The sequence below is a fragment of the Camarhynchus parvulus genome, chromosome 2 (genome assembly GCF_901933205.1).
Source record: "Camarhynchus parvulus chromosome 2, STF_HiC, whole genome shotgun sequence".
Classification (NCBI taxonomy): Eukaryota; Metazoa; Chordata; class Aves; order Passeriformes; family Thraupidae; genus Camarhynchus; species Camarhynchus parvulus.
In genome coordinates, this window is record NC_044572.1 from 24,042,646 (window position 1) to 24,056,408 (window position 13,763).

The following is a 13,763-nucleotide window of genomic DNA, read 5'->3' on the forward strand; positions in this document are numbered from 1 at the left end:
ATTTTCAGTGTTTCAGATATCCATTTTCGTAAGTCTGCTCATATTTTGTTTATTGAGGCTGGCAAAGAATGGGAAAGAGAACAGAAATTCACCACTTTTGTGGGATTATTCTTATCCTAAAGCAGAGTTATTTTGCTATGTGAACACACTGTAGTGTTCTAATTGAGGTAGCATTATTGCTAACAATTTTAATACACAGAAAATTGCCTGTTGTACTTTTGTTGCTGTTTTATTTCAGATAAAATATATTTATTAAGTAAATAAAATAAAAATCAAGTCTTACTTTCAACATCCCATGCCACAACAAATATTTTAATTTGTGCTGTGTTTCTGTATCTCATAAAGCATAACAACCAGCATCCATTTAAATCTATCTTCCTGATAGATTTGGTTGCTCAGAGCAACCACACAAAACCTTCTGCAAGAGCAAATGCTCACTAAACTGGGTTTTCATGTGTTGGGTGTGGTGTTTGAGAGGAAGGAGATACTGCAGAGGTGATAAATGTGCGGTTGCTTTCCTCTTAAAATACACCTTGAATCCGCTGATTCAAGTGTCAGCTCCTTCCATACTTTTTGATACACTGATACATTAATTATATGTTTCTGCTGTTCTTGTGAAATCTATTTGAGTCAACCCACCCAACTGCCATAATTGGAATTATTGAGGTTGTATCAGCATTCTCAATATTACTGTCACTAGTGTATGGTGCTATTTATAAAGCAGAGAATAAAATGTACCTTATGAGTGCAATTATGGCATTTCAAACCATGCTGAGATGAAGAAAAATAGCATTTCCCATTGGAAAATATTTTGATTAGAAATTACTCAGTAAGTACCTTTAAAACTCAGTCTTTCCTACAAAACCCAAGTGTGATGGCAGCCCTAAAGTCAGTGTGTATGTTATACCAATTTTTTTGTGACTGGAAATCATCATCCCTTGACTGAAACCAAAACTTCCATAAAGACTGACACAAGCACATTGAAGCTGCAAACAATATCCTAAACCTCAGATTCTGAATCTGACTTTTCATAGCACTCTACTAAACAGAGCAAGAAAATATCACTATAGAAGAAAGAAAACAATCAGTATAATGGTAAAGCATTTCCATTTTGTACATCCACATGAATGTAACTGACTGTGAAACAACTTGCACTTACATGTTGTAAAATTTACATTATTAAAACCGGCATGTTCATTATTAAACTCTCTATATTATGCACATTTCTTTTACAATCAGCTCATTTGTGTCTTTAGAAAGCAGGAATGCCTTCTTGCAGCCCTCCTGGGAAGTGCAGTGTGCCCCAAAGCTATTCAGAATAATACAGATTCATAGCAGAGCCACTTTATTGTCTTTAACAACTGGCTCCTCCATTTCCTATTGTTCACCCACGAAAGTAGAAATAGCAATATGAGAAATACTGTTGTTTGAAAAAATAACTGTCTTTGTATTCCTTGAAGTCTGAAAAATAGGTATGTGGCTTGAACAAACACACACGATGGTGTTTTCTTGTGAGTGTTCCGCTGGATTGACATTGACTATGTGATGATCTGCGCTGCCAGCAGACAACTCCTTCTTGTTCCCCAGCTCCTCTTTTGTTCTACAGTGGCAGAGCTGGCAGCTTCCTTCTCATTCTGGGGACAACGTGCCATGGTGCACAGCTGGTGGGTGTGCTGGTGGTGAAAACAGAGCAGCCTTCTTCCCTGCAAGGCATTGCCTCATGTATAGACAGGGCAAATCTGGTCCCTTTTCAAAGTGCTGGCTTTACAGCTCTGCCTCATGAACTCACTCCTGGAAGGGACTTTTCCAGTGAGGTGGTGACTCATGTAGCTAGACACGCACATTTTTTCTCCATTTAAAATCTACAATTTGAGGGTAAAGCTTGGTTGTGTCAAGGAAGGAATATCAGCCTGGCTGGATACAATATTTAAAAATGGTTTCAAATCACTGTGGAGGAAATGGCTTCATGTTTTTGAAGTCTACACTGAACTGTATTGCGTAACTCATTCCTGAACACTGAAGAGAGTTGTTCATTGCTCATCCAAGTTAACAGGGATTTGTGTGCTAATTTCAATAGAAGTAGAAATAAATAATAAAGTTTTTTGGCAAGGCTATGTCGTGATTAGGAACTCAGGAGAGCAACCAGATTCTAAAAGGAGATGCTTCCTGTGCTAAGGTATTGATTCCTGATTTCTTTCATGGGAACATTTTCTGCCACGATCACAAATTCATAACAGAGACAAGCATTCATCTAGCACTCAACACAGAATGCCTAATAAATAAAACATAGTTCCCAAACTAATTTCACAGCTTATTCAGAGTGAGAGAATTGTGTCTTAATGATGAGTTTCTGGGTAGAGTAATAGGGTGACAATTTTTCCTATAAATACATATTCTTGAACTACCAGTATTGTTAAACAAAATCTATTCTGAGATGCCTTCAGGACATGTGTCATTAAGCCTGAAGAATTGATTTGTATCTCTGAGGGTATTTGGGATCTTGGTATGCAATGACCATTTCACCTTAATTTGCTTTATGCCCCTGCTAAAGGGATGATAATATTTTGGGGTATGCTTTGGGGATGGTATTATTTTGTGGCATTCTTTGGAAAGCATGAAGATTTCAATGCTTTGGAAAGTCTTTCTGTTGTTCATATGGTTGATTTTTCTTGCAATGTGCAAAATCTTTTAAGCAGCCATCAAGCTCATTTAAAGGGAAAAATAAATTACTCCAAGTCAGTTACACTTTGTGAAAGTTGATGGTTTAAAATCTAGTGTTAATGAAAAGTACCAAAAGCAAAAAGTGCTGAAAGTTTCCAGTTGCCACATATTGGTTCTTTCTTTCCTATTTGCTATTGGCTACCTGGGGCTGTTACAAATGTCAGATGGTCACTTCATACAGGTATCAGGAGATGTGGAGATTACAGAGCCTGATGGGCAGGTCCGTGTTCACTCCCTTCTGCAGTGAGCAGGAAGAAATGCTATTCCAGGTCTGCATCACACTCCCTCTACATCATTGCTGCCAGAGGTTGATGTGGTTTGAATAGGATGTGTCCTTCTGCCTGGGCCTGCACTCTGACACAGCATCTTGGATTTCCAGGCTCCCACCCTTCTCCCCAACTTTCTCACAAGCAGAACATGAAACAATGTGTTTGCAGCGGCTGGTGCTGAGCTAGGCAGACGTGTCTCCAGATTTCAATGCAACGAGTTCAGAGTCCTCTGCGTATCTCCCATTTAAGTGTTCATTGTTGGCATCGTGGTGGTACAGGTACACAGGGACCTCAGTGATGGACGTGGCCGTGTAGGAGGTAGATCGCGTGGAACAGTGCTCTCGGCGCCTCTGGCCCCACTGCGTTTTGTACTGTGCCCACTGCCTCTTCAGAGCTCCTTGGACCTGCCAGGGAAACACTCTGTTAGGGTGAGGCTGCAAATACAATATTGTATTGTACAATAATATAATCATATATTTTATATATATATATACACATACAATATATACATAGATAATTTGTATATACAATATAGACAATATATATTTATATACAATATTAAACAATAATATATAATATTGTACAATAATATAATATTGTTGTAATACAAACACCTGTGACGGGAAGGAAAGGGAAAAAAAGGAAAAGGAAAAGGAAAAGGAAAAGGAAAAGGAAAAGGAAAAGGAAAAGGAAAAGGAAAAGGAAAAGGAAAAGGAAAAGGAAAAGGAAAAGGAAAAGGAAAAGGAAAAGGAAGGAAAGGAAGAGACAGGAAAGGGGAAGGGGAAGGGGAAGGGGAAGGGGAAGGGGAAGGGGAAGGGGAGGAAAGGAAAGGGAAAGGAAAGGAAAGGAAAGGAAAGGAAAAAAGGAAAGGAAAGGGAAAGGAAAGGAAAAGGAAAGGAAAGGAAAAAAGGAAGGGAGGAGGGAAAGGAAAAAAAAAGGAAAAGAAAGGAAAAAAGGAAAAAGGAAAAAAGGAAAAAGAAAAAGGAAAAAGGAAAAAGGAAAAAGGAAAAAGGAAAAGGCTGATGCTGCAGCTGCATTATTGCTCCTGAAATGCCTAATGCATTTTGATACCTGAAGGAGGGAGCTCAGCCTTGAGTAATGAGAATTACCATGAATGGTAAAGTGTAAGTACACTTCATGAGTTTGCCAGGAATAATTTTGTAGAAAGAGTTAGAGGATCAGGACAGCTAAACAGAGATTTTATTCTGGTAACTTAAGAACAGGTTCTGTGCTCAAAAAATATAGAATGGTCATAGCCCTCTGCCTAGCATAGAGGATTTCAACCGTTGAACAGTCATCTCCTAAGAATAAGATATTTGATTCAACATTTACATTAAGAGTAGTGTTATACATGGTATTAGGAAATTATTTAAACTATTTAGTCTTTCCAGGGAATAAGAAGGACTTCTCCAGCTGCATGTCCATGCATGGCAGCTCTTGATAATTTTGTGACATGAGCAGAAAGTGGGCAAATCCTGGCTCTTTCAGATCAGAGATTCTGAATAACACAAAGTGAGAATGGCAGCAGTTTGGCACAATAATCTGATGTAAATGACCCTCTCCTCCAGAGGAAGGAAGGTGCAAGTAAGGCACTGTGATGACAGGAGTCTAAAAGTTTCTGCGGTCCTGCTGAGGTGGGCACTGTTTGTCATTTGGAGAGTGTATTGCTATTCACCTTCTCCTAACACATAAAGGAAAAAACCAAATGGTTCTGTGGAGGTTAATTAGATATCACGTGCAGGAAAGGAATATGGTCACAATGGAACTTTAATTACTTGGGCTCTGAGCAAGGTTTACTATGCCATTGTTGAGAATTAAATAGCTTCATGTGGGGATGTTTTATCACACTATCACCCAGGTTTATTAGTGAGAAAGAATTACTGGGTCAAAGAGTAATGCAGTGGCAGCACTTGATACAGAAATATTATAGGAGTTAAACTTTGTAAAGATTTTAGCCACTTTAAAATTGCCTTTTGATGTTACAGTATGAATATTTCAGCTTTGTTACCCCAAAAGCTATGGAGAGGGACTGAAAGAAGAAATCTTCAGAAGTACTGGGACAGTGACTTTCCCATGTCTCACTGGGGCATCTAGGGCAGACACAAGGAGGACAATGCAGAAACCTTGTGTGTGCACAGGGGCTCTGCCTGCCCGCAGCCACCTCTCCCCCACTGCACCACGGTCACCAGCCATTGTGCACTTCTGGCCTTCACCTCTGCCCCAGGCTGACCATGTTTGCATTTCACAGCACTTCATACATTCAGATTCATGTCAGCATCTTCAGTGAAGGCAGCAAGAGCCTGCTCTTAGAGGCTTTCTGTTCCTTTCCTAGCCCTCTCCTTCCCCTGCCCCCTGCACAGATCCCAAGGCTTTGATCACTCTTGCATGGGGAGAAGAGCTGCTGGGCAGGTGAGAAGCTCCTGATAAGCTCCCCAGCTGCTCTCAGCTGAACTGGAGTCTGCCAAGGGTTTGGAGATGATAGTGTGTTTAAGTGGAGAGGGAAGAACAATGTCCCTGAGTCATACAGAGCCTATCAAGAGGAGTTTAAAATTTTCTTCTTCAGAAGGAGTGATGCTTACATCATACGTATGATGGGTGGACAACAGCCACATCCCTTCCAGTTCAGCCCATGATCAGAAGTGCCATTATAAAAGTCTAAAAGGCTCCACAGAGCAGTGAGAGCACAAGGTCAAAGCATCTTTTTTTTGTTCTCTGCTGAACTGCTTGTTTGTACAAGGATCTGGCCACAAATGGATAATGAATTGTACAAGTTGCTGCATTTGAGTAGAACTTGCTAATCTAGTTTTCTGCCACTATTCCAAGAATCTCAGATGATCATAACTCAGTGCCAAGTAAAACCATTCAGGCATGGATTTTAAATATGTAAAGCAGCATTACTGAAAATCACATGCACAGCCACGATGTATTAATGGCTGAGGAGGCACCTGGGGACCACGAGGCACACGGCGATGCCTGCCATGCTTTCCACTGTGATGGCAGATAAACAAAAGCAACCACTGAAGCAGTGAAGATCCCAAGTTTATTTACTCTGGTCTTCAAGACTTTAAAGGTTTTTCTCTTCTCTATTAGCCATTCACGCCTCATTGGCATATAAGATACATCTCTGTTTTTTCCCCAAATAGACTTTCCATTCCATTATCCAGCCTTGCAGTCTAGAAGCAATCCCAGGCTTGAAAATGTGGTCTGGTGAGCAGGCTATTGCTGAGACCTTGTATCATCTATACAAAACTGTTGCTGTTGGACAGAGAAACTGTAGTTCTACTGGACACCAAGATTTTTCATGAAAATGCGCAAGATTTTTAATTTCAAAAGTAAAAAACCAAACATTGTTTATGTGTTCTTCCAGATGAACGCAGACATTAGTACAGCTTTTTTATTATTATCTTTAGATTTCTTTCTATAGATGGGCTCATGGTACTAAAGTGAGGTTAGTGAGGCAGTAGTGATGAATGCACTATAAAACACACTAAAGTGGTTCTGAGTTTAGCACTGTTTGTCCTGGCTAAGCTTCATGTATTTCAGTCTTGCAGTTAAATATTCCAGTAGGAACAAAGTAAATCCCAGATTAGCCAAGCTTCTGCAGTACTAAAATTAATCTCCTTGCCCCACACTAAATTTTCTCATGAGAAATAATTTTAGCCTCTATGGTAGAAGATGTACGCAGCAGCTTGGAAACAATCTTATATCATGACTGAAGACCAGACTGTGTCTTTGGTCTGTGTACTTCTGCATACACCAGGACTGAGGGAAATTAGCTCAGTTTTCTTGGTCAAACTCAGATTAATGCTACCTTTGGAATGCCATAAAAGCAGCTTAGCATGAGTCTGTTGTTTTTCTATAGGTTTTGTGCCTTATATATCTATAGATTGTATAACTGCAGAAATAAATGAGAAGAAAGGATCACAATATTTTCATCCTCTCCTGGCCCATCCTAGCCCATCCCAGCCCAGCTAATCTAGTGCATGAACTTTGCTGGATGTTTATGGGTAATGTGCTGCTGCAAGTAGCGCCAAACTGTCTTGAGTCTGTATTAGAGAGGTGACATCTTTGACATTGCTCACCTTAATGGGAAATTCTAAAAAAAGCTTCCCTAAAAAAATTTCCTAGAAGAAAATAATGTGAGGGTTTTCCAGCACTCCTGCCATTGACAATCTTCAAATCTGAAGCAGATGCAATGATTTTGAAAATGGCTGTACTGGTGAAAAGTACCCAAGCACCAATAAAATCACTCTCAGCAAGTCTGAGAAACCTGTGTCCTCACAGTCTTTTTTTTTTTTACTGCCTGACTTTGATCCATGTTTTTGATCAGCTGCTCCACCAAGGACCAATCATGCATATTGGCAAGCAGATGCTTCAGATGTATTCGTTAGTGCATACTTTGAGAATTGTATTCCTGGGGTTTAAAAGTGGGCATGCTCTTCTGACATTGTAACTTTGCCAAAAGTACTTTGGAATTAGAGCTTGATGAAATGAAGAAACTAATATACTTTAAGATACTTTATGTTTTCAGTGCATTTTATTGTGACCTTTCCTCATTTTTAACATTGCTACAACCTTTAATCTAGACAAATCTGGGTGTTCTCATTAGAGATGGAGAATCAACCTCTTGCACTAAAGCTATAAAACATAAAGGGAATTTGTTTTGCAAAATCTAATCTAAAAAAAAAAGCAGGGGACACTGGGAGGAGTGAAGAAGGCAATGTTCAGGACCAGGATTTTGGGGTAACACATCACTGGAGGAGACACTGGAGTACTGATTGTACACAGTGATGCAGTCACTCTTACAGGCAGAGGATGCCTCAAAAACTGCCTGACTGGCCTCTACTTTCTTCTAGGTCCTCCATACTAGGGAGTATCAGGTTTGTCTTTGTTTCCAGGGCATGGATATTCAGCTGTGATGACAGTAAAGCAGAAGGAGAAAGGTGATAGTAGCCTGCAGATACTGGGGACAGAAATGTGTTAGGAAAAGAGTACATGTCTTCAACTTTGTTTAGTTGGATGCATGAAACCGTGAACTTCTATAGCATGATCTTTACAGCTCTCACTTTGTGTTAGATTCTGCTGTGATTAGCTGCTCACATTTTGCCATTCTCTGTCATGCCTCCTGAGGAGCCATGCTACAGAACTGCAGCTGAGGCCTCTCATCTTTTTTATGCACAGTTGCTCTGTACATTTACACAGGGACCCAACCAGAGGCAAATGTACAGAGATGTTGGCAAATGGTGGCAGAATTTAATACTCTCTGCTATCCTGAATGTTATCAAATCAGCCAGTAACACCTTATCAATAAGATAGCCTGCTTCCAGTATCTATCAAAACATCAGTGTGATCATGTCATTACACGAAATTTGCTGGTTTCTAATAATATACAGGGATAAGCAGGAGCACAAATGTCTCTCTAGGTTTACTTACTAGTTAGCATCACAAAGTTTGTTCTGTATCTAGCTCATCTGCTCTGGATTGAAAGTGAACTTTTTAATGGACTTCCTAGCTTTGCTAAGATACATGGTATTTTATTTTGCTGCAGTTGAATGCTCTTGATGTGTTGAAAAAGCTTTTTTCTGCCAACCATATTTGGAAAATTTCTTACTGCAGAAATTTAAATCGTTCTTGACATTTTAACCTGCTATTTTTTTGTAAAAAAATAGAAGTAGTAAAGTGGATTTAAAACCCACTGTAGGTGTATATTCATATATATGATCCAGCTGTAAGAGATTGGGAGAGACCTTTGCCTCAAGGGTTTTTAGTTCTCAATTGCTACACAAGAAACATTGACTGTAAAAAGGCCAGTGCTAATCCTCAAAGGAGCTCAAGCAATTGCACTCCTCCACCTCTGACAGTGCTACCAGGGGCGAATTTGCCATGGCTCTGGCCTGAGCTCCCCACTGCATTCTTCAGAGAGATCTCTGAATGTCTTCTCTGCTTCTTATTGAGTGTTGTGGTCCTTCCTGCTGTTCTGGGGCAGGAAGGGATGTAAAGCATTTTTCACCTTAGACCTCCATCTCAAACTTGCAGATAGTAGGGCAAGAGGGTCATGCCTGTACCTCACTAGGTGCCATCTGCTTTGTAATGGTAACAGAGCTGATTAATGTGCTCAGTCACAGTCTGCACAGTCTGCACAGAGCTGCCAGAAATGCACACCACTGCTTGTGTGTAGAGAGTAAAAGCAACTTGGTGTGGCTTCAAAGTTTGCAGTAGGACATGCTTCACATCTGCATTAATGAACAGCAAGATGACTATTTTACAAGTTCTGCTCATTTTCTGCATTTCATGTACTTACCTCACCATTGAAGAAGCAGAATATGGTAGCCACAAGTAAGCCCTAAGAGAAGGAAAAGGAAAGAGTTTAGGGATCAGAATATATAGACTTCATCATGTTTTGGAAATTTGGACTTGATGGATACAAGATAAAAACATTAATCCACTTCCTCTGCATCACAGACCACAGACACTCCCCATCTTTCACAGGTCTGCTATTAAATGGATATTTTTCTTTTCATAATGTTTTACTGTCCTTCCCCTAGTATTATTATATTTTATAGATTATCTGTTATGGAGATGAATTTATTTATATATATAAGAGATGTAGAGAATGAAAATAAAAGTTAGGTATGTATTTTGCTTAGAGAGGAGAACCACACTGCCACTGATTTTGCTGAGGAGGTAGCACAGGAATTTTGTCCTATATATTTCACTCACTCATCAGAGTGTAGCTCTCCAGTCAAAAGTGCCAGACACAGAGAATCCAGCTGTCCCAGGAAGGCTTTAAATTGAACTGTATGTCAGGATAAGTGAACTGGTATGTTGGTATGGATGAAGAGGATATGAGAAGAGGTGTAAGTGGCCAGAAAAGGGGAAAAACCTACCACAGCACATGAGTTAGAGGGTAGGGAGGCAGGAAAAAAGAGACACTGCGCATCATAGCTTGGTTGTAAATGGCTTTAAGTTAATTTCACCATCACCAGAGTTGTTCAGATAGCATTTCACTACTGCTACAAGATTAAACAGAGCCAAGGCAGGAATATGAGATGACAAAGTGTGAAATTAATAAGAGAGAAAATTCTTGCACAGAGAGCCTGCCATTCAGGATTATGTAGTTACACTGGCCCATGTCCTAGCTGAACTCACTCTTATTAAAATAGCATTACATAGCATCACTGGGAGCCAAATGCTTTAATTTTAAATTACTTAAAGCAGTTATTAGAAACTAAATGTATGGCAGTTTGTGAAATTGAGGGGGAAACTGCAATGCAGCTTATGTTCCCAAGGGCTGCTTTGAAGAGCTTTACAGCTGTATCTTTTCTATAAAATCTTCATTTAAATGATTACCAGTTGAATTGTAGATAATGCTTTGCAAAATGTCTTGGGCTCTCAGATGCGTATTTTGCATCACAAACAGAATAAGGAATCACTTTTTAACAAAATGCTTATATAGAGATACACAGGCTGGTTTGGACAAGTGCTGACCACTTCAATATTGACAATTATTTTTCTTGAATAGATTTTCTGTCATGCAGAATTTTTAATTTTACATAAATTCAAATATCAACATGAAACAGCACTTTGGAGGAGGATGAAGGGTAGACATAGTGAGAAATAAAAGTTTCTTTTCATATTTTGGCAAAGCAGTATTTTCAAAAAACTCAAATCCTACCATGCAGTAAGAAATACACAATAGCTCGTCCATAAGTGCTGGGCTGACAAGCTCCACAAATTCAAACAAATTCTTACAGTTCTAAAGCAGGACTTTGCCACACCAGACACTCCTAAATCAAAATTTTTGCAAGGGTAGAAAATGCTCTGGTTCCTTGTAGCCTGTACTGATGCTGTTTGAACTGTGCACAGCTGGGCACAACCTCTGCTCTTGAACTGCACTGGGCACCCTTGCAGCAGGGCTCTGCTATTCTGCTAAATGTGGTTTCAATAGCAGCAGTCAGCCACAATGGCAAACCAGATGGATCTGGATCTCCTCTGGGAGCAGGGATGCTCAGGGATGGTCTACATGAGGTGTGGGAAATCAGAAGAGAGCATGGGGACAGAAAGAAGCAGGGGGAGAGAAAGAAGCTGGGAAATTTTTTTCCAGGTTTGCTCTTCAGTGAGAGTGTGTAGGGGGAATGTGGGAACCTCAGTTCACCTGAAGACAGAAATTGAACCTGAACTATTGAAGTGAAGCCATTTTGCATTTCTATTTCTGCATGGAATTGGAAATCTTCTGTTACATCCTTCAATTGCTCTGCTTTTCTGCTATTCAGGAGTGTATTTCCCTTAACTAATGTTTTTTCTCATCAACTTCAGACAGAAAAGCTAAAGAGGGAGGTGGAGTGATGCCTCCCATCCCTTTCAGCTTCTCTTCTAGTTTAGGGTGAGCTGAAAGCACACCTGGCTTCTTGTTATTTTGAGACCATGCATGTTGTACATATTCTGGCTGAAGAAATTATTTTCTGTAGTGTGTTCCATGTATATCCCATTGCTCCTCTTCCACCTGCCATGGTCCTCTGGATTCTGCCATCTATCTTTCTGTTATTTCTATTTCTCTTTCTGTTTCTTTCTATTTCTGTTTCTATTATTTCTATTTCTATTTTTGTTTCTACTAGTTCTAGTTCTAGTTCTAGTTCTAGTTCTAGTTCTAGTTCTAGTTCTTTTTTATACATAAAGTTTTGCCCATAGTTCAGAGGGCTATTGTTATCTTCAGCTGTAGAACTGCAGAGACATCAGTAGCAAACAGCAGCTTTGTCTCTCTGGAGCCAGGAGGGCTTGGGATGACCATAATTCTACAGTGCATCTATTAAAACATGTGACAGACTAAATGTGGGTTAATTATTTAATTTAAGGCCCAAGGGTTATTTCTCATATCTCTTTGACACATATCTTCCAAACTCTACCTGCTGCTGGTTTTTGCTCAGTATACAACTCTTGCTGAGGATGAAATGTCTAAGTCAATTATAGCTCTCTGCCACTGTGTGAGTTGTTAAACTAACCTGTGATATATTGTGTGCTCCCAGCAAGATAATGTTGGCTGTGGTGTTGAAAATGGAAATGAAAAATATATTTATTTTAGGATGAGGGTCTTTAATGATTTCTTCTGAAATTCTTTATTTCTGAAACTATGTGATGAACAAATGAATGTGGCTTTCAGCTGAATCATGCCATGGGGATTGTCCAGAGACAGTCGCTCTCAGACCTTCACATACTTTACTTTAATAACACTGTATGGAGTTTTTTCCAGTGTTTAAGTGACTATACTGGTCTAAATGAATTCTTTGCTTTAAAAGTATTTAATTTGTATCTCATTCTCCTAGAAGACATGTGTCTTAAAAAGAGGCTTGAGTAATTTACTCAGGTTAGAAATGAGCAAATAAAAAATACCAATGCAGATACTACAAATTTACATAGGTTTCTCATACCTCTTTTTACTTTTTTATTCAAGCTTATGTCTCCATTAAATCAAGAAAGCAAATATAGGTGCACTTATTCCTGCTGTTCCTGACCACGTCCAGGGCTTAAAAATTGGTTTTTGATTCTCTATGGGGACTTTGCTCCATGTCCATTCACTTTTCACTGCTGGAACTGAATGGACCGCAAAAAAAAAAAAAACCCAAAAACAAACAAACAAACAAACAAACAAACAAACAAAAACATGGCTGAGGTTGTTTGCAGAAGTGCATCCCATTGCCACCTCTCTCATTTTGGCAGAGATGAAAAGCTTTGAGAAAAACAGCAGTGCTTTCCTCACCACCCTCATTCGCAGCACACCCATACAGCATCTCTGAGGTAAATGACTGTGTTATAAATTGTTAATTTATGTTACATGAAAAAAATAAGCAAAGCAAAGAACGTGTCTGTGCAGTTTCTGCTGCCACTGAGGTGGGGAGATTGTCATGAGAGGGCTGAAGACAGCAGCAAAATGATAGAGACATCCCATCAGCCAAAGTTCATGCTTAGCTTCTCCTGCTCCCTATGGAGATTTCATTTCTTTCATTTTTTTGCATGAAATTTTCATATAAAATTGCCACTTTATTATATTCGGCTTACAAAATATATTTTCCTTAACTTTAATTGGCTTAAAATATTAAAAAGGTTTTAAACTACTAATAATTCAAAGAGAAACAAAAGAACAGAAGATAAAGAAAAAAAGCTTATATTGTCAAAAGCAGTCCTATAACTTTTGAACAGAAGGAGAAAATATTTCTGCCTGGTTTGGCATTATAGAGGATATTTATTTCCTTTTAAACTGAGAAACAGATGGAATGAATACCTTCTGAAATACATTGAAATTTCTCACTATTTTTAACGGGCTACTTTTAAATGGGTTAATTTTATTCTGTATAAGGTTGCACAGAGAGCTGAATTTAAAACTTGGAGGCAGTGTGGATATATATGCAGTCCAAACCCAGGCCTTAAAGACTCAAAATATCCTTGTACCCGACCAGGCACCTCTGAGCTGCATCGTCCTGCCTGGCAGGGTGGGTGCTGCAGTCATGAGGGTGCTTCTTGGAAGCTGCTGAGTGGCACACAAAGGATCTCGCTTGTGGAGAAAAAGACAGTGATTATTTTCTGTTCAGCAGAAAAAAACCCCTTCTCATTTGCCAATAAAAACCAAGGCTCTTATGCTGAATAGCATTTTAATTTCTCATTAGAGGTAGACTTACACTTTCAGAGCCTCAGTCACCAAGGGATTGAGAAGATTAGCTTTAGCTGCTTGTGTACTGTTGTTGATTCAGGGGCTGTTCCTCCAACCCTCCCTCACAGGCC

General features: G+C 39.4%; 1 protein-coding gene across 2 annotated transcripts in view; it reads right to left on the bottom strand.

Annotated features, from left to right (window-relative positions):
• Positions 1–1,074: 1,074 nt before the first annotated feature.
• The window catches only part of CALCR (calcitonin receptor), a 157,287-nt gene continuing 144,598 nt past the window's right edge, over positions 1,075–13,763 (bottom strand). For both annotated transcript variants that reach the window (XM_030944012.1, XM_030944011.1), the window contains exons 12-13: positions 9,292–9,333; positions 1,075–3,394 (exon numbers count right to left, since the gene is read on the bottom strand). In XM_030944012.1, coding sequence (XP_030799872.1) covers positions 3,173–3,394; positions 9,292–9,333 — 264 coding nt within the window. In that variant the 3' untranslated portion in view covers positions 1,075–3,172. The remainder of the gene's footprint in view (positions 3,395–9,291; positions 9,334–13,763) is intronic.